This window comes from Nerophis lumbriciformis, linkage group LG03 (assembly GCF_033978685.3).
Source record: "Nerophis lumbriciformis linkage group LG03, RoL_Nlum_v2.1, whole genome shotgun sequence".
In the NCBI taxonomy this organism is placed as follows: Eukaryota; Metazoa; Chordata; class Actinopteri; order Syngnathiformes; family Syngnathidae; genus Nerophis; species Nerophis lumbriciformis.
Window position 1 is genome coordinate 46,447,980 of NC_084550.2, and position 22,021 is coordinate 46,470,000.

The 22,021-nt window shown below is 36.7% G+C and overlaps 1 protein-coding gene across 4 annotated transcripts in view; it reads left to right on the forward strand.

The window, feature by feature from the left end:
* Positions 1 to 22,021, forward strand: part of plxnb1b (plexin b1b) — a 274,071-nt gene that overhangs the window by 162,317 nt on the left and 89,733 nt on the right. For all 4 annotated transcript variants that reach the window (XR_012050329.1, XM_061937833.2, XM_061937834.2 and 1 more), the window contains exons 6-9: positions 9,271 to 9,399; positions 9,625 to 9,725; positions 16,186 to 16,318; positions 19,360 to 19,516. Coding sequence is in view for 3 of the 4 variants with exons in the window: in XM_061937833.2 (XP_061793817.1) it covers positions 9,271 to 9,399; positions 9,625 to 9,725; positions 16,186 to 16,318; positions 19,360 to 19,516 (520 nt within the window). In the remaining variant the exon portion in view is untranslated. The remainder of the gene's footprint in view (positions 1 to 9,270; positions 9,400 to 9,624; positions 9,726 to 16,185; positions 16,319 to 19,359; positions 19,517 to 22,021) is intronic.

Here is a 22,021-nt window from a genome sequence, read left to right on the forward strand (position 1 = left end):
AAAGCACTTGGCAACCACAACTACTTATTTTGAAGGCAAATATTTCTTTCTCAGTGTATTCATACTCTTATTCCGTAGTGTAAGTAGTAATGTGAGCTTTTAGAAGTGCCAAATCTTTATTACAAGTGGTTCAAGGACTACTCTGCGTTTACTTTAGGTTAGGGGTGTATTGATGTTTTACTTCTCATATGTGAATGATATTGGAGTATTAATCTGATATGATATCAGCATAAATTATAGTACATTCTTCTTTCTTTCTTTTTTTTTTGTGTGTGTGTATAAAAGTTGTATAAAAGGTTTAATCAAGTCAAATAAGTCAAACAGAAAAGAATGGTTGGTAGGCATGGGCCGACACATTTTGCTCGACTATATAATTATTGCCGATAAACCATATTATTGTCAACATTATTTTAAGACCAAATTAACCACTGACAATACAAAACCCAAAACATGGACAAAGATAAGACCTCCAGATTTTTAAGACCAAATTAACCACTGACAATACAAAACCCAAAACATGGACAAAGATAAGACCTTCTGGAGGAAAGTTCTGTGGTCAGATGACACAAAAATTGAGCTGTTTGGCCACAATACCCAGCTATATGTTTGGAGGAGAAAAGGGGAGGCCTTTAATCCCAGGAACACCTTACCTACCGTCAAGCATGGTTGTGGTAGTATTATGCTCTGGGCCTGTTTTGCTGCCAATGGAACTGGTGCTTTAAATGGGACAATGAAAAAGGAGGATTACCTCCAAATTCCTCAGGACAACCTAAAATCATCAGCCCGGAGGTTGGGTCTTGGGCGCAGTTGGGTGTTCCAACAGGACAATGACCCCAAACACACGTCAAAAGTGGTAAAGGAATGGCTAAATCAGGCTAGAATTAAGGTTTTAGAATGGCCTTCCCAAAGTCCAGACTTAAACGTGTGGGCAATGCTGAAGAAACAAGTCCATGTTAGAAAACTAATAAAATTAGCTGAACTGCACCAATTTTGTCAAGAAGAGTGGTCAAAAATTCAACCAGAAGCTTGTGGATGGCTACCAAAAGCGCCTTATTGCAGTGAAACTTGCCAAAGGACATGTAAGCAAATATTAACATTGCTGTATGTATACTTTTGACCCAGCAGATTTGCTCACATTTTCAGTAGACCCATAAAAAAAATTCATAAAAGAACCAAACTTCATGAATGTTTTTTGTGACCAACAAGTATGTAATCAAATCACTCTATCACAAACAAATAAGAGTTGTAGAAATGATTGGAAACTCAAGACAGCCATGACATTATGTTCTTTACAAGTGTATGTAAATGTTTGACCACAACTGTATATGTATATATATATGTATATATATATGTATATATATATACATATATATATATATATATATATATATATATATATATATATATATATATATATATATATATATATATATATATATATATATATATATATATATATAAGGAGGCACTTGAAGAAAAATGGGCTGCATGGTCGAGTCGCCAGAAAAAAGCCATCACTCCAAATTACTTTGTTCCAAAAGTTTTGAGGCTTGTCTCTGTGCTGTTTGGCATACTTTGTGACATTTGCGCAGAAATGGCTTTCTTCTGGTGAGTCGACCATGCAGCCCATTTTTCTTCAAGTGCCTCCTTATTATGCATCTTGAAACAGCCACACCACAATTTTTCAGAGTCCTGTATTTCAGCTGAAGTTATTTGTGGATTTTTCTTTGCATCTCGAACAATTTTCCTGGCAGTTGTGGCTGAAATCTTTGCTGGTCTACCTGAATCCCTCATTTTCCACTTCTTAATCAGCGTTTGAACACTGCTGATTGGCATTCTCAATTCCTTGGATATCTTTTTATACCCCTTTCCTGTTTTATGCAGTTCAATTACCTTTTCTGGCAGATTCTTTGACAATTATTTTGCCTTCCCCATGACTCAGAATCCAGAAACATCTGTGCAGCACTGGATGAAAGATGCAATGGTCTGTCAGAAGCCCAGAAACTCACTGACCTTTTATACACACACATTAATTGCAAACAAACATGTCACAGGTGAGGATTGGAACCTTGATTAGCCATTCAAACCTGTTTGTGTCAACTTCTGTGCATGTTATCAGATCAAAGTCACTGGGGTATGTAAACTTTTGATCAGGGTCATTTGGGTACTTTCTTTTGTCATTTTGATTTAAAAAGAGTAAACACAGTTGTTTGCCAATAAATAGCTTCACACAACCATTAAGCATGAGTGGAAGAAAGGTTGTTGTGTTATCATTCATATTCTCTGAAGAATGGCCAAGAAATCATAAATTCTCCCAGGGTATGTAAACGTATGAGCACAACTGTATATATATATATATGTGTGTATTTGTATATACATGTATATACTATGTATATATGTATATGTAAATATATATGTATATATATATTACACCAATTTATGCAGATGAACACTGAGCAAACGCTTTTGGTGGTCACTTGATACCATCAGACGTTTATGAATTTGGAGCAAGCCTGCAGACACTTTGCTCTTTGTTTTCCGTTTGTGACCAATGCTTGAGGTCCCCTGCAGTACAATAGCTGCCATTAACCCGCTAAGATGACCATTACATCACTCAGGAGCTGCTAACCACCAGCCAGTCATCATTGGGAGCAGCAAACAGAGCTCCGCACTCTTGTTAGCAGCGTCAAACACAGACGCTTATTCAGTATGACTGCAGCTCTGCCCTCTCTTTAACCCTTTAAAAGCTGCCCTTGTCAGGCTTGATAAAAAAAGACAGGATTTGTCTGTACAGTGTGCATGATGATGTTGGTGTGAAAGTAATTACTTTAATGTTTATTGCAGACACAACATAACAAGTATATTTACTAGTGATGGATATTGAAGATATTAAAAAAGTTCATATCTGTCTACTGACAGATATGATTTAGAACTATACACTACTTTGTATTAGAAATGACAACAGTGGAGGATGCATGTGCATGTACGAGCCAGTCTGCCCCACAGCAAGAGGATAGAAAGAAAGAAGGAGCTACAGCGTCCGACTACAATGGTGGACTCACACAAAGCTCTTTTGGTAAATTAATACCAATTATATGGATAATTTGCTGTTGTCACACTTGGGAAAAACGTCACAAATTGTGGCAAATTCCAAACGGCTCATTTGGAGAAAGAATGAAGGAAGGCAAGATTGTTTTATAAATATCTCCGCCATTCCTCCATGGTTTCATTTAAAATTCTCCGGTCTCGATCGGGATCCCAAATACACATGGAGATGTTTTCATATTAGGGTTCCTTTAATATCCAATTACAAATGTACTTGAACTGCATTTTTTATTGGTTGTGTTTTTTTAAGCACACAATCTCATATCCAATTCTAAACCCTTGTTTATTTATGTTATTGTTTCCGTGGTAAATTGATTTATGCTAAGTAGGAATTAATAATCATAAATGGAATATTTTCAAGCTACAGCATAAAAAAACCTGTTTAAGACTTTCCAAAATGAGTTAACATTATGAGAGCATGAGACCTGAAATGAGACCCACATATTCACCTTTACATACCGCAAACTTGGAAGTGCGATGTATTGCAATACTTACTAGTCTGCAGTCAGCCATAAAGCCCCTATAGCATTTTGGTACTCAAACTTTTTTCACCAAGTACCACCTCAACACTTGGCTCCCCAAGTACCACCATAATGACCAACATTCAAATACAGTAGCGTAGTAGGTCTAAATATTCATTTAAAACAAGGCAGAGGTTTTATTTAGCAAGAATATTACCGAATATTATCACTTAAAATCCTTTTTTTCCCCTCAAAACTCGACAGTGCGCCTACTGTCTCTCAGTCCGCCGTGTGTGAATGTGTGAATGTGTGTGTGAATGGGTGAATGTGGAAATAGTGTCAACGCGCTTTGAGTTCCTTAAAAAAGGTAGAAAAGCGCTATACAAGTACAACCCATTTACCATTTACCATTTACCAATGTAAGGAATAAGTTTGATTGAGCTTACTGACCTCGAAGCTATTTTATTTGGTACATGGTATAATGATAAGTGTGACCAGTAGATGGCAGTCAAACATAAGAGATACGTGTAGACTGCAATATGATGGAAATATGACTCAAGTAAACAACACCAACATTTTAAATGTTCCATTGAAAATATAGAACATCCAAAATCTATCAAAATGTTTTAGTACGACTTTGGTAATCTATGAAGCCGCTCCGCTTGATGGATTGTACTGTACTTCAACATAGGAGTATTATTATGGTGTGTGTATAAGGTAAGACATATTATCTGGCATTTTGTTTTGCAATATTATGCAAAAGCAACTTATCTTACCTTCTAGTACCTGCTGATCTGTATTTGGGATCTGCATAAATTCTGAAAAATTGCGCGCTTCCGCCTTTGTAGTCTGTGTTGTCCGTTTCTCTATCTTCTTATTATGGGACATTCATCCTCCGCTGTTGCCATTTCTAATATAAAGTAGTGTAAAGTTCTTACTTATATCTGTCAGTAAACTCGCCATGAAAGCGCTAAAACATACCGGTATAGTGAGTTTACATTATTCACCCAAGGAACTTTAGTTATTAGAGAGTTCCGGTCTGATGTTTTTTCACGGGACCCATTTACGGCCTTGTTGTTTCCGGATGAGGAGATGCTGCTCCGTTATTGATTGAAGTAAATTCTGAATGTCATTAACACAGTTAGCTCCATCTTTTGACTCTTCTTCCACCCCCGTCCTTGCACGCTACACCGCTACAACAGAGATGACGGGAGAAGACACTGTGGAAGGTGAGCCACGTAAATAAGACCGCCCACAAAACGGGGCATCCTGAAGCGACTGTCAGAAAGCGACTTGAAGATGATCTGTAAAACATCATCTATGCAACATTTTGACCAAAGAACCACCATTACATGTTATGTAGACCACAAGGAAGTCTTTTACATTTAGAAAAAAAATCATAATAATATGACTATTTTAATGCGCCCGGTGCACTATATATATTAAAAAAGACCAAAAATAGACCATTCATCGGCAGTGCGCCTTATAATCCGGTGCGCCCTATGGTCCGGAAACTACGGTATGTGCAGGGTGTACCCCTCCTTCCGCCCTAGTGCAGCAGGGATAGACTCCTGAACCCCCCTCGTCCCCGAAAGGGACAAGCGGTAGAAAATGGATGGATGGGTTACATTACACACAGTTTGAACAGTAACACTGTGTTTGAATATTTAATTGAGTGATTTTTTTGGCGCACCACTAGCCACAGTTTGAGAATGACTCCCCGTAATATTAAAGACCGACATGGGAACACTAACAAAATAATTGTTTCGGGCAAAAAACAAGGCTAGACCTCTATATGACCTCTAGACCTGCTTGGAGAATTGGGGGTTAAATCACCAAAATGATTGCCGAGCTCGGCCACCGCTGCTGCTCACTGCTCCCCTCACCTCCCAGGGGGTGGAACAAGGGGATGGGTCAAATGCAGAGGGTAATTTCACCACACCTAATGTGTGTGTGTGACTATCAGTGGTACTTTAACTTTATATGTCCTATGTAGTTTCCTAATGAAGCCTTAGCTTGACGCTCCGTTACAAAAACTCTGGATGCTCCTCTTCGTTTTGTGCAGCGTTTACTTCCAAATTCCAAAAACGTCAAACAATATCGATGTGGATAAAAATGTATAGCAAAATAAAGTGAGTAAGTTACAGTAAGAAAGAGTAGGAAAAAGTAAGAGTAAGGTCCAAAAACTGTGTGGCTCCATTCCACCATACCTGACTGCCATTACCCATAATACACTGTGTCTAAACCTTATTACCACACAGATCCTTCCGCCATAAATGCAATTAAACAGTTACATATTTTTCACTCTATTAAAGCAGTATAAAATATAAAATTATTCACACAAATGTAATAATTACAAATAAAGTGTGCCTTATAATTACTCTAAGAATAGAATAGAATGCATTTTATTGTCACTATACACAGGTACAATGAGATTAAAAGCAACTCCAGTGCGACAGTCTATAAATATAAACATAGGAAGGAAAGAAAGAAAATAGTGCAAAAAGAGGTAAGGTGCAGGTCCAGTCCTGAGAACGAATGTTCTGAATGTGTTGTTTAAATATTATACTATATACAGAAGCATTCAGACTGTGGGTGGAAAGTAAAAATTGCACACAGAGAGGTGCTAAACTATAAAATCAGTGCCTATGAGAGTTCACCGTGGTTATGGCTTTAGGGAAAAAACTGCATGCAATATATACATTTTCGTATTATTCAAATAAAGTAAATAGTCCCATTTTGGCTGAATAAACATAAAGCATCTTCCATAAAATGTAAATGAACTTAAATATCATTTAGGTTCCTTCATCCTATTTTATTTGGGACATGTTTTTTGGTGCTTTTTGTCTCTGAGAGTGGGTGCAGTTGGAGTAATGAGGTGTAAAGTGGATGAACAATTATTCTAGCATGGATGTTCCGCTTTAGAGGAGATCAAAGAGCGTTGGACGACAAAACTGACTTTGAATCCTTCACATACCTGAAGGGTCAGCTGTAACAAGTTGGCCAATCACCCCGCCAGCTTCAAAACCTAATATCTAACACACACACACACACACACACACACACACATTATTGTATTTGTTACCTTCTTAAGACCTCCAAAAATGCCTACCTCTTTAGGACCACCCTTTCTAGATATATAAAGATTTATATTTACAACATTAATAATATATACATACTATGCAAATATAAAAAAAGTAAGCCTTTTAGTACATGTTGTATTTTTATTTTATTTTTTGTAATTGGTTTTTAATCTTCATTATTTACTTCAGGTTATTACAGTATATCTATTTATACATATTTATTTTTATTAATTTTGGCCAAAGGGGGCGCATTTTAATTTCTTACACACTCTTGATATTTCATATGTTGACCTGAGGGGGAGCCCTTTTAAAACCGACACACAGTCAATTTGAAAAATCCCTCCTTTTAGGGACCACCCTCATTTTGATGGATTTCACCAAATGAGATCTCTATTTTTTGTTTTTTGTAATTTGCCTACCGGTAATTAAGGCCGATGACAAACGAGTCACGGACCACAGATGGCCCCTGTGCCGCACTTTGGGCAACCCAGCTGTAGAAGCTAACTGTTAAAGGCCACTATAGTCTTAGTACCGTAGTGTATTTGTTCATCCTATGGTCACATATGGGACGCGGGTTGCCTTACGTCGGCACCGGAAGTTGTCAAATCAGCTGTTCACCTGGCGGGTTTTTTTCGGGAATGAATAGGGAAGTCCTTCTTCAGCTGCCGTCTTGTTTTATCATATATTGCTGCCTTTGCGCCTGTCAATGTTTCCTTTTGTATGCACATTTAATCAACAGAAAAATCCTGACTTTGGAGCAATGTTCACGGACTCTAGTATTTGGCTCTATTAGATGCAATGGTTTTCCGTATTGGGAACATGATTTTGGTCCTAACTTGTTCACACCTCCTCATATGGAAGCTACTTTTCCTTGTTGGTGTCTCAAGAAGGGTGGAAATACAAGAACACACACACGCACACACACACACACAGACACACACACACACACACAGAGATGTTGGAGCCTCAGCCAAGACCTGCGCTGGATGTTGCCATTAGGGAGATTAAAGTGTTTGTTGCACAGAGCGACCCCCACACTCAAATGTCTAATGACATATTAGACGGAATGAAGCTGATGTGCACGTGCGTGTAAACAACTTTTCCAGGGCTAAAGTGTGCCAGTTGGTCAGGCTACTCTCCTGCTTTGACCCAAATAACAGCAGATTGGAAGCCCCAAACAACACACCACAACGTTGTACTATCCGTGTGTTGCCACTAGGGGTGCACTTGTAACGGGATTATTCTCTTCTGTACGATTTCACACATTGAAAGTGAGGAAGAGGAAGCATTAATGGCCTCATACGCCTAATACAAAACCCAAAACCGGTGAAGTTGGCACGTTGTGTAAATGGTAAATAAAAACAGAATACAATGATTTGTAAATCCTTTTCAACTTATATTCAATTGAATAGACTGCAAAGACAAAATACTTAACGTTCCAACTGGAAAACCTTGTTATTTTTTGCAATTATTAGCTTATTTGGAATTTGATGCCTGCAACATGTTTCAAAAAAGCTGGCACAAGTGGCAAAAAAGACTGAGAAACTTGAGGAATGCCCATCAAACACTTGTGTGGAACATCCCAAGGGTGAACAGGCTAATTGGGAACAGGTGGGTGCCATGATTGGGTATAAAAGCAGCTTCCATGAAATGCTCAGTCATTCACAAACAAGGATGGGGCGAGGGTCAACACTTTGTCAACAAATGTGTGAGCAAATTGTTAAGAACAACATTTCTCAACTAGCTATTGCAAGGAATTTAGGGATTTCACCATCTACGGTCCGTAATATCATCAAAAGGTTCAGAGAATCTTGAAGAAATCACTGCATGTAAGCGATGATACTACGGACCTTCGATCCTTCAGGCGATGCTGCATCAAAAAGAGACCTCAATGTGTAAAGGACATCACCACATGGGCTCAGGAACACTTCAGAAAACCACTGTCAGTAACTACAGTTGGTCGCTACATCTGTAAGTGCAAGTTAAAACTCTACTATGCAAAGCCAAAGCCATTTATCAACAACACCCAGAAACGCCGCCGGCGTCCATCTGAGATGGACTGATTCAAAGTGGAAAAGTGTTCTGTGGTCTGACGAGTCCACATTTCAAATTGTTTTTGGAAACTGTGGACGTTGTGTCCTCCGGACCAAAGAGGAAAAGAACCATCCGGATTGTTATAGGCGCAAAGTTTAAATGCCAGCATCTGTGATGGTATGGCGGTGTATTAGTGCCCAAGGCATGGGTAACTTACACATCTGTGAAGGCACCATTAATGCTGAAAGGTACATACAGGTTTTGGAGCAACATATGTTGCCATCCAAGCAACGTTATCATGGACGCCCCTGCTTATTTCAGCAAAACAATGCCAAGCCACGTGTTACAACAGTGTGGCTTCATAGTAAAAGAGTGCGGGTACTAGACTGGCCTGCCTGTAGTCCAGACCTGTCTCCCATTGAAAATGTGTGGCGCATTATGAAGTTTAAAATGTATATTACATGTAATCTAATATTCTACATTGTTGGTTGTTGTATTATATGTTGTATGTTATATTTAGATATTTGTTATGTAATTGATGTTTATAGTCTAAACATGAAAGCATTTGTCTATGTGAATTGTCTCAGGTGTTCCTGGGACCAAACGGCGAGGTGGAGGAATACTCCATAACGTCCATCCAACACAACGCCGCCATTAGTTCCGACCTTGTCCTGGATGGAGAGGAAGAGCATCTCTTCATCATGACCCATAACTTGGTAAACACTCCAAATAAAATTCCCCTGGCAGGAATAAACCTCTAGAGAGCCCGGTCCTGGCTGGAATGCTTTTGTTTCTCCTACAAAACCCTTCCATGCATTGTGAGGATTATACTCATGAGCATATTTTCATTTGCTACTGTGCCGCTGAGAAAAGTGGGTCATGCCTTGTTTGAGCTTATTGGGGATGCTTTGCACGACTGAACATTGTTGTTGTGGTCGCAGCTACAGAAGAGACCTGTGGCCGAATGCCAGCAGCACACAGACTGTCACTCCTGCTTGCAAGCACACGACCCCTACTGTGGCTGGTGTGTTCTCCAGGGAAGGTGAGGTGCTCACACACACACTTTAGGAACTCTCTCCACGTCCTACAGCAAACACTGTTTTAAACACACAAAAAAAAAACACAAAACATACAGTAATGCGATAGTGTGTGTGTGTGTGTGTGTGTGTGTGTGTGTGTGTGTGTGTGTGTGTGTGTGTGTGTGTGTGTGTGTGTGTGTGTGTGTGTGTTCTGCCCTTCTTGAGACATCAACAAGGAAAAGTACCGTCCATATGAGGAGGTGTGAACAAGTTAGGACATAAATCATAGTCCCAATACGGAAAACCATTCCGTATTGGGACCACCCAAAAATTTGGGTGGTCCCAAAAAAATTGACTGTCAACATATGAAATAACAAGTGTGTGTAAAAAAAAATTGAAGTGCTCCCCCTCTGGTCAACATATGAAATAACAAGTGTGTGTCAGAAATTGAAATGTGCCCCCTTTGGCCAAAATGATTTAAAAAAATAAATAATTATGTATATGGAGACATACTGGAATAACTTTAAGTAAATGAGGAAGATTAAAAAATAATTACAAACCAAAAATTCAAATAAATTAAGTAAAATCAGTATTTTTCTCACAATGTGTCGACTTTGTTCTTATAAAATTGGGAACAATTTCTCATATTATTTCTGTTTCTGTAATATTGCAATATTTTCTCGTAAAATGATTACTTTTATATGTAAAATTATTACTTTTTAATGCAAAATGGTGACATTTGTCATATAAAATTCTGAGTCGTATCACAATATTGCCCTTTTTTTTTTTGTTCTTGTAAAATAGTGACATTTTTTGAATAAAATTATGACTATTGTCATAATTTTGCCAAATAAAATCAGATTTTTATTATAATATTGCCAACATTTTGAAGTTTTCCGAGAAAATTTTGACTTTTGTCGGGTAAAATTACGACTCTTTTCATAAAATTGCCAACATTTTAAGCTTTTTCTTGTAAAATTGCGACTGTTATTGAGTAAAATTCCAACTTTTATTATAGCATTGCACAAAGGTTCAGTTTTTCTTGTAAAATTTTGACTTGCGGGCTTCACGGTGGCAGAGGGGTTAGTGCATCTGCCTCACAATACGAAGGTCCTGAGTAGTCTTGGGTTCAATCCCGGGCTCGGGATCTTTCTGTGTGGAGTTTGCATGTTCTCCCCGTGACTGCGTGGGTTCCCTCCGGGTACTCCGGCTTCCTCCCACCTCCAAAGACATGCACCTGGGGATAGGTTGATTGGCAACACTAAATTGGCCCTAGTGTGTGGATGTGAGTGTGAATGTTGTCTGTCTATCTGTGTTGGCCCTGCGATGAGGTGGCGACTTGTCCAGGGTGTACCCCGCCTTCCGCCCGATTGTAGCTGAGATAGGCTCCAGCGCCCCCCGCGACCCCAAAGGGAATAAGCGGTAGTAAATGGATGGATGGATGGAATTTTGACTTGCGTTGAGTAAAATGACGGCTTTTTTTTATAATACTGTCAAAATTCTAAGTTTTTCTTGTAAAATTCCAACTCATTTTTCACAAGCTTTTTTATGTTTGCATAGTATGTATATGTTATTAATGTTGTAAATACACATATTTATATATCTAGGAAGGGTGGTCCTAAAAAGGGAGGCATTTTTTGGAGGTCTCAAGGAGTGTGTGTGCGTGTGCGTGTGCGTGTGTGTGTGTGTGTGTGTGTGTGTGTGTGTGTGTGTGTGTGTGTGTGTGTGTGTGTGTGTGTGTGTGTGTGTGTGTGTTCTTGTATTTCTGCTCTTCTTGAGACATCAACAAGGAAAAGTACCGTCCATATGAGGAGATGTGAACAAGTTAGGACAGAAATCATGGTCCCAATACGGAAAACCATTCCATCTAATAGAGATTGTCTCATTAGCACCCCTGGTGGTGAAATCTATCAAAATTTGGGTGGTCCCAATTTTTTTTTACTGTCAACATATGAAATAACAAGTGTGTGTAAAAAAAATTTAAGTGCTCCCCCTCTGGTCAACATATGAAATAACAAGTGTGTGTAAGAAATTGAAAGGCGCCCCCTTTGGCCAAAATGTATTTAAAAAAAAAAAAAAAATGTATATAGAGACATACTGTAATAACTTGAAGTAAATAAGGAAGATTAAAAATCAATTACAAACCAAAAATTTAAATAAATTAAGTAAAATCAGTATTTTTCTCACAATGTGTCGACTTTTTTCTTATAAAATTGGGAACAATTTCTCATATTTTTTCTGTTTCTGTAATATTGAAATATTTTCTCGTAAAATTATTACTTTTATATGTAAAATTATTACTTTTTAATGCAAAATGGTGACATTTGTCATATAAAATTCTGACTCGTATCACAATATTGCCAATTTTTTTTGTTGTTCTTGTAAAATAGTGACATTTTTTGAGTAAAATTATGACTATTGTCATAATTTTGCCAAGTAAAATCTGATTTTTATTATAATATTGCCAAAATTTTAAAGTTTTCAGAGAAAATTGTGACTTTTGCCGGGTAAAATTACGACTCTTTTAATAAAATTGCCAACATTGCACAAATGTTCAGTTTTTCTTGTAAAATTTTGACTTGCGATCAGTAAAATTACGACTCTTTTCATAAAATTGCCAACATTTTAAGCTTTTTCTTCTAAAATTGCGACTGTTATTGAGTAAAATTCCAACTTTTGTCATAACATTGCACAAATGTTCAGTTTTTCTTGTAAAATTTTGACTTGCGATCAGTAAAATGACTACTTTTATTATAATACTGCCAAAATTCTAAGTTTTTCTTGTGAAATTCCAACTCATTTTTCACAACAAGCTTTTTTATGTTTGCATAGTATGTATATATTATTAATGTTGTAAATACAAAATCTTTATACATCTAGAAAGGATGGTCCTAAAGGGTGGTCCTAAATATATTGCAATATTTTCTCGTAAAATTATTACTTTTTTATGTAAAATTATTACATTTTAATGCAGAATGGAGACATTTGTCGTATACATTTCTGACTTTTATCACAATATTGCCAATTTTTTGTTGTTCTTGTAAAATAGTGACATTTTTTGAGTAAAATTATGACTTTTGTCATAATTTTGCCAATAAAATCAGATTTTTATTATAATATTGCCAAAATGTTTAAGTTTTCTTAGAAAATTGTGACTTTTGCGATCAGTAAAATTACGACTTTTATTATAATACTGCCAAAATTCAAAGTTTTTCTTGTGAAATGGGGACCTTTTTCTTGTGAAATTCCAAATCATTCTTTACAACTAGCTTTTTTATGTTTTATTATTAATGTTGTAAATACAAATCTTTATATATCTAGAAAAGGTGGTCCTAAAGAAGTAGGCATTTTTTGCAGGTCTCGTGTGTGTGTGTGTGTGTGTGTGTGTGTGTGTGTGTGTGTGTGTGTGTGTGTGTGTGTGTGTGTGTGTGTGTGTGTGTGTGTGAGTGTGTGTGTGTGTGTGTGTTTGTGTGCGCATTGCAAAGAATTGGGTTAATGAAAAAAACATGCACCCAGAGCCACTTGTATTTGGTGTACACACTAACTCAAGACTCGCACACAAGTACACACAGCCAACTGACAGTTTAATATTATAGTGGAAAAAAAATACCTAATTATTACAAACTGATCATTCCAAAAACTGTAAAAAAATGAATTGTTCGTTACACTGAAAACCAACCATTGGTTCTGTTCACAGTTACACAATGGTGCTGCTAATCTACATCTGTAGCCCCAGCTGTCCTAGACTGATGATAACATGGCAGCCAATTGGCACCAAACACCTCCCCATCTACCACAAAACATTTATTTATATTTATACACCAAACATTTATTATTATTTATGATACGCGGTAGAAAATGGATGGATGGATGGATGGATGGACACCAAACATGTATTTATATTTATACACTAAACATTCATACACCAAACATTGATTGAAAGATAGATAGATAGATAGATAGATAGATAGATAGATAGATGGATAGATAGATAGATAGATAGATAGATAGATAGATAGATAGATAGATAGATAGATAGATAGATAGATAGATAGATAGATAGATAGATAGATAGATAGATGGATAGTACTTTATTGATTTCTTCAGGAGAGTTCCCTCAGGAAAATTTAAATTTTTGTGGCATCGTATTCAAAAAGACTTGAGGCTGTAATTGCTGCCAAAGGTGCATCAACAACGTATTGAGCAAAGGCTGTGAATACTTATGTACATGTGAATTAAAGCTGTAACATAACAAAATGTGGAAAAAGTGAATGGCTGTGAATACTTTCCGGATGCACAACAAGCTTTTTTATGTTTTATTATTAATGTTGTAAATACAAATCTTTATATATCTATAAAGGTTGGTCCTAAAGAGGTAGGCATTTATTTATATTTAGACACCCAACATTGATTTACAATTAAACACCAAACATTTATTTTTATTTATACACCAAACCTTTATCCATATGTATACACAGTTATTTATGTATATTTATACACCTAACATTTATTTACATTTATATAGCAAACATGTATTTTTATTTATAAATTAAACATTTATTTATACTTATACACCAAACATTTATTTTTATTTATACACCAAACCTTTATTCATATTTATACACAGTTATTTATATTTATACACCTAACATTTATTTACATTTATAAAGCAAACATTTATTTTTATTTATACATTAAACATTTATTTATACTTACACACCTAACATTTATTTATATTTATACAACCAATATGTACTTACATATTTACACCAAATATTTATTTACATTTATACGCCAAACATTCATTTATATTTATACACCAAACATTTATATTCATACAACAAATAATTATTTATATTCATACAACAAATATGTATTTACTTTTTTCACCAAACATTCATTCATATTTACACACAGTTATTTATATTTACACACCTAACATTTATTTACATTTATACACCAAACATTCATTTTTATTTTTACATTAAACATTTATTTACACTTACACACCAAACATTTATTTATATTTATACAACCAATATTTATTTAACATTTTTCACCAAATATTTTATTATATTTATACAACAAATATTTATTCACTTTTTTTTCACCAAATATTTATTTATATTTAAATGACATTTATTTATATTTATACACCAAATGTTGTTGTATAACATTGTACATTTACAGTCGTGGTCAAAAGTTTACATACACTTGTAAAGAACATAATGTTATGGCTGTCTCGAGTTTCCAATAATTTCTACAACTCTTATTTTTTTGTGATAGAGTGATTGGAGCACATACTTGTTGGTGACAAAAACATTCATGAAATTTGGTTCTTTTATGAATTTATTATGGGTCTACTGAAAATGTGAGCAAATCTGCTGGGTCAAAAGTATACATACAGCAATGTTAATATTTGCTTACATGTCCCTTGGCAAGTTTCACTGCAATAAGGCGCTTTTGGTAGCCATCCACAAGCTTCTGGTTGAATTTTTGACCATTCCTCTTGACAAAATTGGTTCAGTTCAGCTAAATGTGTTGGTTTTCTGACATGGACTTGTTTCTTCAGCATTGTCCACACGTTTAAGTCAGGACTTTGGGAAGGCCATTCTAAAACCTTCATTCTAGCCTGATTTAGCCATTCCTTTACCACTTTTGACGTGGGTTTGGGGTCATTGTCCTGTTGGAACACCCAACTGCACCCTAGATTTTGGGTTGTCCTGAAGAATTTGGAGGTAATCCTCCTTTTTCATTGTCCCATTTACTCTCTGTAAAGCACCAGTTCCATTGGCAGCAAAACAAGCCCAGAGCATAATACTACCACCACCATGCTTGACGGTAGGTGTGGTGTTCCAGGGATTAAAGGCCTCACTTTTTCTCCTCCAAACGTATTGCTGGGTATTGTCAATTTTGTCAAGACGAATGGTCAAAAGTTCAACCAGAAGCTTGCCAGAAGCTTGTGGATGGCTAACCAAATATTAATATTGCTGTATGTATACTTTTGACCCAGCAGATTTGCCCACATTTTCAGTAGACCCATAATAAATTCATAAAAGAAGCAAACTTCATGAATGTTTTTTTGTGACCAACAAGTATGTGCTCCAATCACTCTCTCACAAAAAAATAAGACTTGTAGAAATTATTGGAAACTCAAGACAGCCATGACATTATGTTCTTTACAGTGTATGTAAACTTTTGACCACGACTGTATTTATATTTGGGGTGAGTTTTTCCTTGCCCGTATGTGGGCTTTGTACCGAGGATGTCGTTGTGGCTTGTGCAGCCCTTTGAGACACTTGTGATTTAGGGCTATATAAATAAAGATTGATTGATTGATTGATTGATATTTAGATACCAGGTGGGTGTCAAAACAGACATTTCTAGTTTCTAGTATGAGTCAAATAATTGTTATTTAAGATACAAATTTGATGCATTTTAACTTTGAAGAAGAACAAATGAGATGTTTCCCACATACTGTAGATGTCTTCTGGAGTCAGAGTGTCACCGTGGCAACCAGCCCGGTCAGTGGCTTTGGAGCTTTGACATGGAACAACAATGTCTGGCTGTCCAAGAACTCAGCCCATCAAACATCAGCAGGCAGGAAAGCAGGACGGTAAGAACACATCAGTTTGACTTACTTATTATAAAAAAAAAAAATCATAAATATTATACTGGATTGTCAGATAGCTTAGCATAGTTAAGCATATTGAAAGTATAAAATGTTTCAAAGTTGTACATAATACACATTTAATGTTTAACATCCTTTCATTTATAAGAATGCAACCCTTGCTGGACAAAAATTGGACAGAGGATATTATTTTTATGTCATTTTAACAGTTTTCTACATTGTTTGTTAGCTAGCATCCTTGATAGCATGGTAGTTTGTGAGTTAGCAAGCAATTCAATTCATGCTAATATGACGATCAGTGTCATTTTATTATTTTTTAGTTTTGAAATGTTTTACTTAGACTCAGACTTAGACAAACTTTATTGATCCACAAGGGAAATTGTTCCACATAATAGCTCAGTTCCAAAGGATGGAAAGGATTAGGATGGAAAGGATAATGCACATAAGGGCACAAAAGAGGGTGAAAACAAAAGGTATAAAGTAGACTAAAAATGTACCAAAGTAGCAATATAAAATATAACGTGTATGCAATATTTACATATTATATATACAGTATATAATATATACTACAAACCCTGTTTCCATATGAGTTGGGAAATTGTGTTAGATGTAAATATAAACGGAATACAATGATTTGCAAATCCTTTTCAACCCATATTCAATTGAATGCACTACAAAGACAACATATTTGATGTTCAAACTCATAAACTTTTTTTTTTTTTTTGCAAATAATAATTAACTTAGAATTTCACGGCTGCAACACGTGCCAAAGTAGTTGGGAAAGGGCATGTTCACCTCTGTGTTACAAGGCCTTTCCTTTTAACAACACTCAATAAACGATTGGGAACTGAGGAAACTAATTGTTGAAACTTTGAAGGTCTGGACTGCAGGCGGGCCAGGAAAGTACCCGCACTCTTTTACTATGAAGCCGTGCTGTTGTAATACGTTGCTTGGCATTGTCTTGCTGAAATAAGCAGGAGCGTCCATGAAAAAGACGGCACTTAGATGGCAGCATACGTTGTTCCAAAACCTGTATGTACCTTTCAGCATGAATGGTGCCTTCACAGATGTGTAAGTTACCCATGTCTTGGGCACTAATGCACCCCCATACCATCACAGATGCTGGCTTTTGAACTTTGTTTCGATAACAGTCTGGATGGTTCGCTTCCCCTTTGGTCCGGATGACACAATGTTGAATATTTCCAAAAACAATTTGAAATGTGGATTCGTCAGACCACAGAACACTTTTCCACTTTGCATCATTCCATCGTAGATGATCTTGGGCCCAGAGAAGCCGGCGGCGTTTCTGGATGTTGTTGATAAATGGCCTTCGCTTTGCATAGTAGAGCTTTAACTTGCACTTACAGATGTAGCGACGAACTGTATTTAGTGACAGTGATTTTCTGAAGTGTTCCTGAGCCCATGTGGTGATATCCTTTAGAGTTTGATGACGGTTTTTGATACAGTGCCGTCTGAGGGATCGAAAGGTCACGGTCATTCAATGTTGGTTTCCGGCCATGCCGCTTACGTGCAGTGATTTCTCCAGATTCTCCGAACCTTTTGATGATATTATGGAGCGTAGATGTTGAAATCCCTAAATGTCTTGCAATTGCACTTTGAGAAACGTTGTTCTTAAACTGTTTGACTATTTGCTCACGCAGTTGTGGACAAAGGGGTGTACCTCGCCCCATCCTTTCTTGTGAAAGACTGAGCATTTTTTGGGAAGCTGTTTTTATACCCAATCATGGAACCCACCTGTTCCCAATTAGCCTGCACACCTGTGGGATGTTCCAAATAAGTGTTTGATGAGCATTCCTCAACTTTATCAGTATTTATTGCCACCTTTCCCAACTTCTTTGTCACGTGTTGCTGGTATCAAATTCTAAAGTTAATGATTATTTGCAACAAAAAAAAATGTTTATCAGTTTTAACATCAAATATGTTGTTTTTGTAGCATATTCAACTGAATATGGGTTGAAAAGGATTTGCAAATCATTGTATTCTGTTTATATTTACATCTAACACAATTTCCCAACTCATATGGAAACAGGGTTTGTATATTTAAAGTTCAAGTTAAAGTCCCAATGATAGTCACACACACACTAGGTGTGGTGAAATTACCCTCTGCATTTGACCCGTCCCCATGTTCACCCCCTGGGAGGTGAGGGGAGCAGTGAGCAGCAGCGATGGTCACGCTCGGGAATTATTTTGGTGATTTAACCCCCAATTCCAACCCTTGATGCTGAGTGCCAAGCAGGGAGGTAACGGGTCCCATTTTTTTTTGTCTTTGGTATGACTCTGCCGGGGTTTGAACTCACGACCTTCCAGTCTCAGGGCGGACACTCTAACCACTAGGCCACTGAGCAGGTCTAATTATTATACTATGTAATATTTGTATATAATATATACAATATATAACAAATCCCAATTACCGTGTACAATATTACAGTATTTGTTACCGGGTAACAAATACTAACCATACCAAATCCTCCACACGACACCTCCGCTCCGGACAGACTAACCTTCTCCAACCTCCGAGGACAAAGCTACAAACAATGGGAGACCGGGCTTTCTGCTCCGCCGCTCCCCGTCTGTGGAACGTTCTCCCTGACCACCTGAGGGAACCGCAGACTGTGAATGCTTTTAAAAAAGGCTTAAAAACCCTTCTTTTTAAAAAAGTCTTTTTTTAGATATATGCGTGCTAGTTCTAGTTTATTTTTATTTTTTTATTTTTTTTATTATCTTTTTTAATACACTGTAGCACTTTGAGGTTGTTTGCTCAATGTAAAGTGCTTTTTACAAATAAAATCTATTATTATTATTATTATTATCTCAGTTTTTGTCATTTGTTGGGCACAATATTTGTGGATAACCAGGAAGGACAGTGCAGGAAAACATGAGACATATTTTTTGCAATATTTCTTTGCAAAAACTGAAACTTAGAATAGAAAACCAAGGCGTACAAAAACATTGAGGTATAGTGCACTTTCAAAGGTGAAAACACTGCAAACCTGATCTCTCCGCAGGTGTTTTTGTCAGTTCCCGAACTTCCAGCTTTAGAAAAGGGCGAGTCCTACTCCTGTGTCTTCCATGGCGTCCGTAGTCCTGCCACAGTCACTGGAAGCGGCGTCACCTGCTTGTCTCCACACACCAGCCAAGTCCCCATGGTGCCTCCAGGACAAGGTGAGCTTTTTTTCCCCTCTGTTTCTAAACTCATTGGTAAAAAAAATCCCTCATGCCGACTGTGTAGCAGTCCTTCTTAAGGGAGAATAAAATATGTCAAAACATTCACACCAAATTTCATCTATTTATTCAACTTCTTCTTCTCCAGATTTTGGCGCGCTCTACCTTCCACATGTTTCACCCAAAGAAAACCGTTCCAACTTCAAACTATTCGAAAATCATGGGCTTTCCCTTGGCAAAAATTCCCAGATTTCCCAGAATTTCATGCTTTCCGGGAAATTTTTCCCATTCAAAATGAATTGGCCATTTTTCAAACGTCCACCGTTACCACATTTTTCAACCGATTCAAACCATTCCACCATCAACACATTCCACCATCCTGGCAATTCAAACTACCCTTTTTTCCAAGTTAAAAAAAAAATTCCAGGATTTTCCAGAATTCCTGGATTTCCAAAGCCCTATTTTCACCCTTTATTCTGGCGACTACTCCTCCCACATTTTTCAACCCACTTCAACCTTTCTACCGTCAAAACATTCCTCCTAATTAGGACAAAAAACAAAGTTGTTTTTTGAACTGGAAAAATTCCCGGTTTTCCTAAAATTCCAGGAATTCTGTAATACCATTTCTCAATTCAACATGTTACTACTTCAACATTTCTCGACCGATTTGAAAAATTTCAACACCAACTATTCCAATTCATTCAGACTATTGACGGGTTTTTTTTTACCATTTTCGAAAAAATTCCCTCTTTCAAAGTTACACAATTCCCACATTTTTCATCTGATTCAAACCGTTCCAACTCCAAAAGATTCAGCCTGTTCAAAATTGTGTGCTCTCCATCAACAATTTTTTTAAATTCCCGGATTTCCAAGAATTCCCAGTTTTCAGGGACATTTTCCCCATTAAAAATGAATTGTCCATTTTTTAAACTTACACAATTCGCAAATTTTTCAGCCATTTCAAACCATTCCACCAACAACACATTCCACCATCCCGGCAATTCAAACTACCCTTTTTTCCAAGTTCAAAAAAATTCCAGGATTTTCCAGAATTCCTGGTTTTCCAAAGCCCTATTTCCACCCTTTTTTCTGGCGACTCCTCATCCCACATTTTCAACGCATTTCAACCGTCAAAACATTCCTCTTAATCAGGACAAAAAACAAAGTTGTTTTTTGAACTGGAAAAATTCCCGTTTTTCCCAAAATTCCAGGAATTCCGTAATACCATTTTTAAATTCAACATGTTACTACTTCAACATTTCTCGACCGATTTGAAAAATTTCAACACCAACTATTCCAACTCATTCAGACTATTCAGGTTTTTTTTTACCATTTTCGAAAAAATTCCCTCTTTTACCAAAATTCCCAAAAATGTTTGCAATTCCCATTTTAAAAAATGGGACATTCTTCAAAGTTCCACAATTCCCACATTTTTCATCTGATTCAAACCGTTCCAACTCCAAAAGATTCAGCCTGTTCAAAATTGTGTGATCTCCTTCAACAATTTTTAAAAATTCCCGGATTTCGAAGAATTCACAGTTTTCAGGGACATTTTCCCCATTCAAAATGAATTGTCCATTTTTTAAACTTCCACAATTCGCACATTTTTCAACCTATTCAAACCATTCCAACATCAACACATTCCACTTATCCAACTAACACTTTCCCAAGTTCCAAACCAAATTCCATTTTTCCTGGAAATTCAAACTCTTCAACTTTCAAATCATTCCAACATTCAAACTATTCTTACTATTCTTACTATTCTTACTGCAGTCTGTCAGCATTTCAGTACAACTTCAGCATTGGAGCATTCACACGCAATTCCTTAAGGGATTACCTCATCTAGTTCAACTTCAACTTCTTCTTCTTCTCCAGATTTTGGCGCTCTCTACCTTCCACATTTTTCACCCAATTCAAACAGTTCCAACTTCAAACTGTTCAGCCTATTCGGGAATCACAGGCTTTCCCTTGACAAATTCCAAAAATTCCCAGATTTCCCAGAATTCCATGTTTTCTAGGACATTTTTCCCTTTCAAAATAATTGGCCATTTTTCAAACGTCCACCATTTCCACATTTTTCAACCGATTCACACTATTCCACCTTCAACACATTCCACCATCCGGGAAATTCAAATTACCTTTTTTCCGAGTTGAAAAAAATTCCAGGATTTTCTAGAATTCCTGGTTGTCCAAAGCCCTATTTCCACCCTTTTTTCTGGCGACTACTCCTCCCACATTTTCAATGCATTTCAACCGTTCCACCGTCAAAACATTCCTCTTAATCAGGACAAAAAATTAAGTTGTTTTTTTAACTGAAAAAAATCCAGTTTTTCCCAAAATTTCGTAATACCATTTCTCAATTAAAAATGTTACTACTTAAGAATTTCTCGACAAATTTGAAAAATTCCAACACCAACTCATTCAAACCATTCAAGTTTTATACCATTATCAAAACAATTCCCGCTTTTCCCGAAATTCCCACATTTTTTGTAAATTCCCATTGAA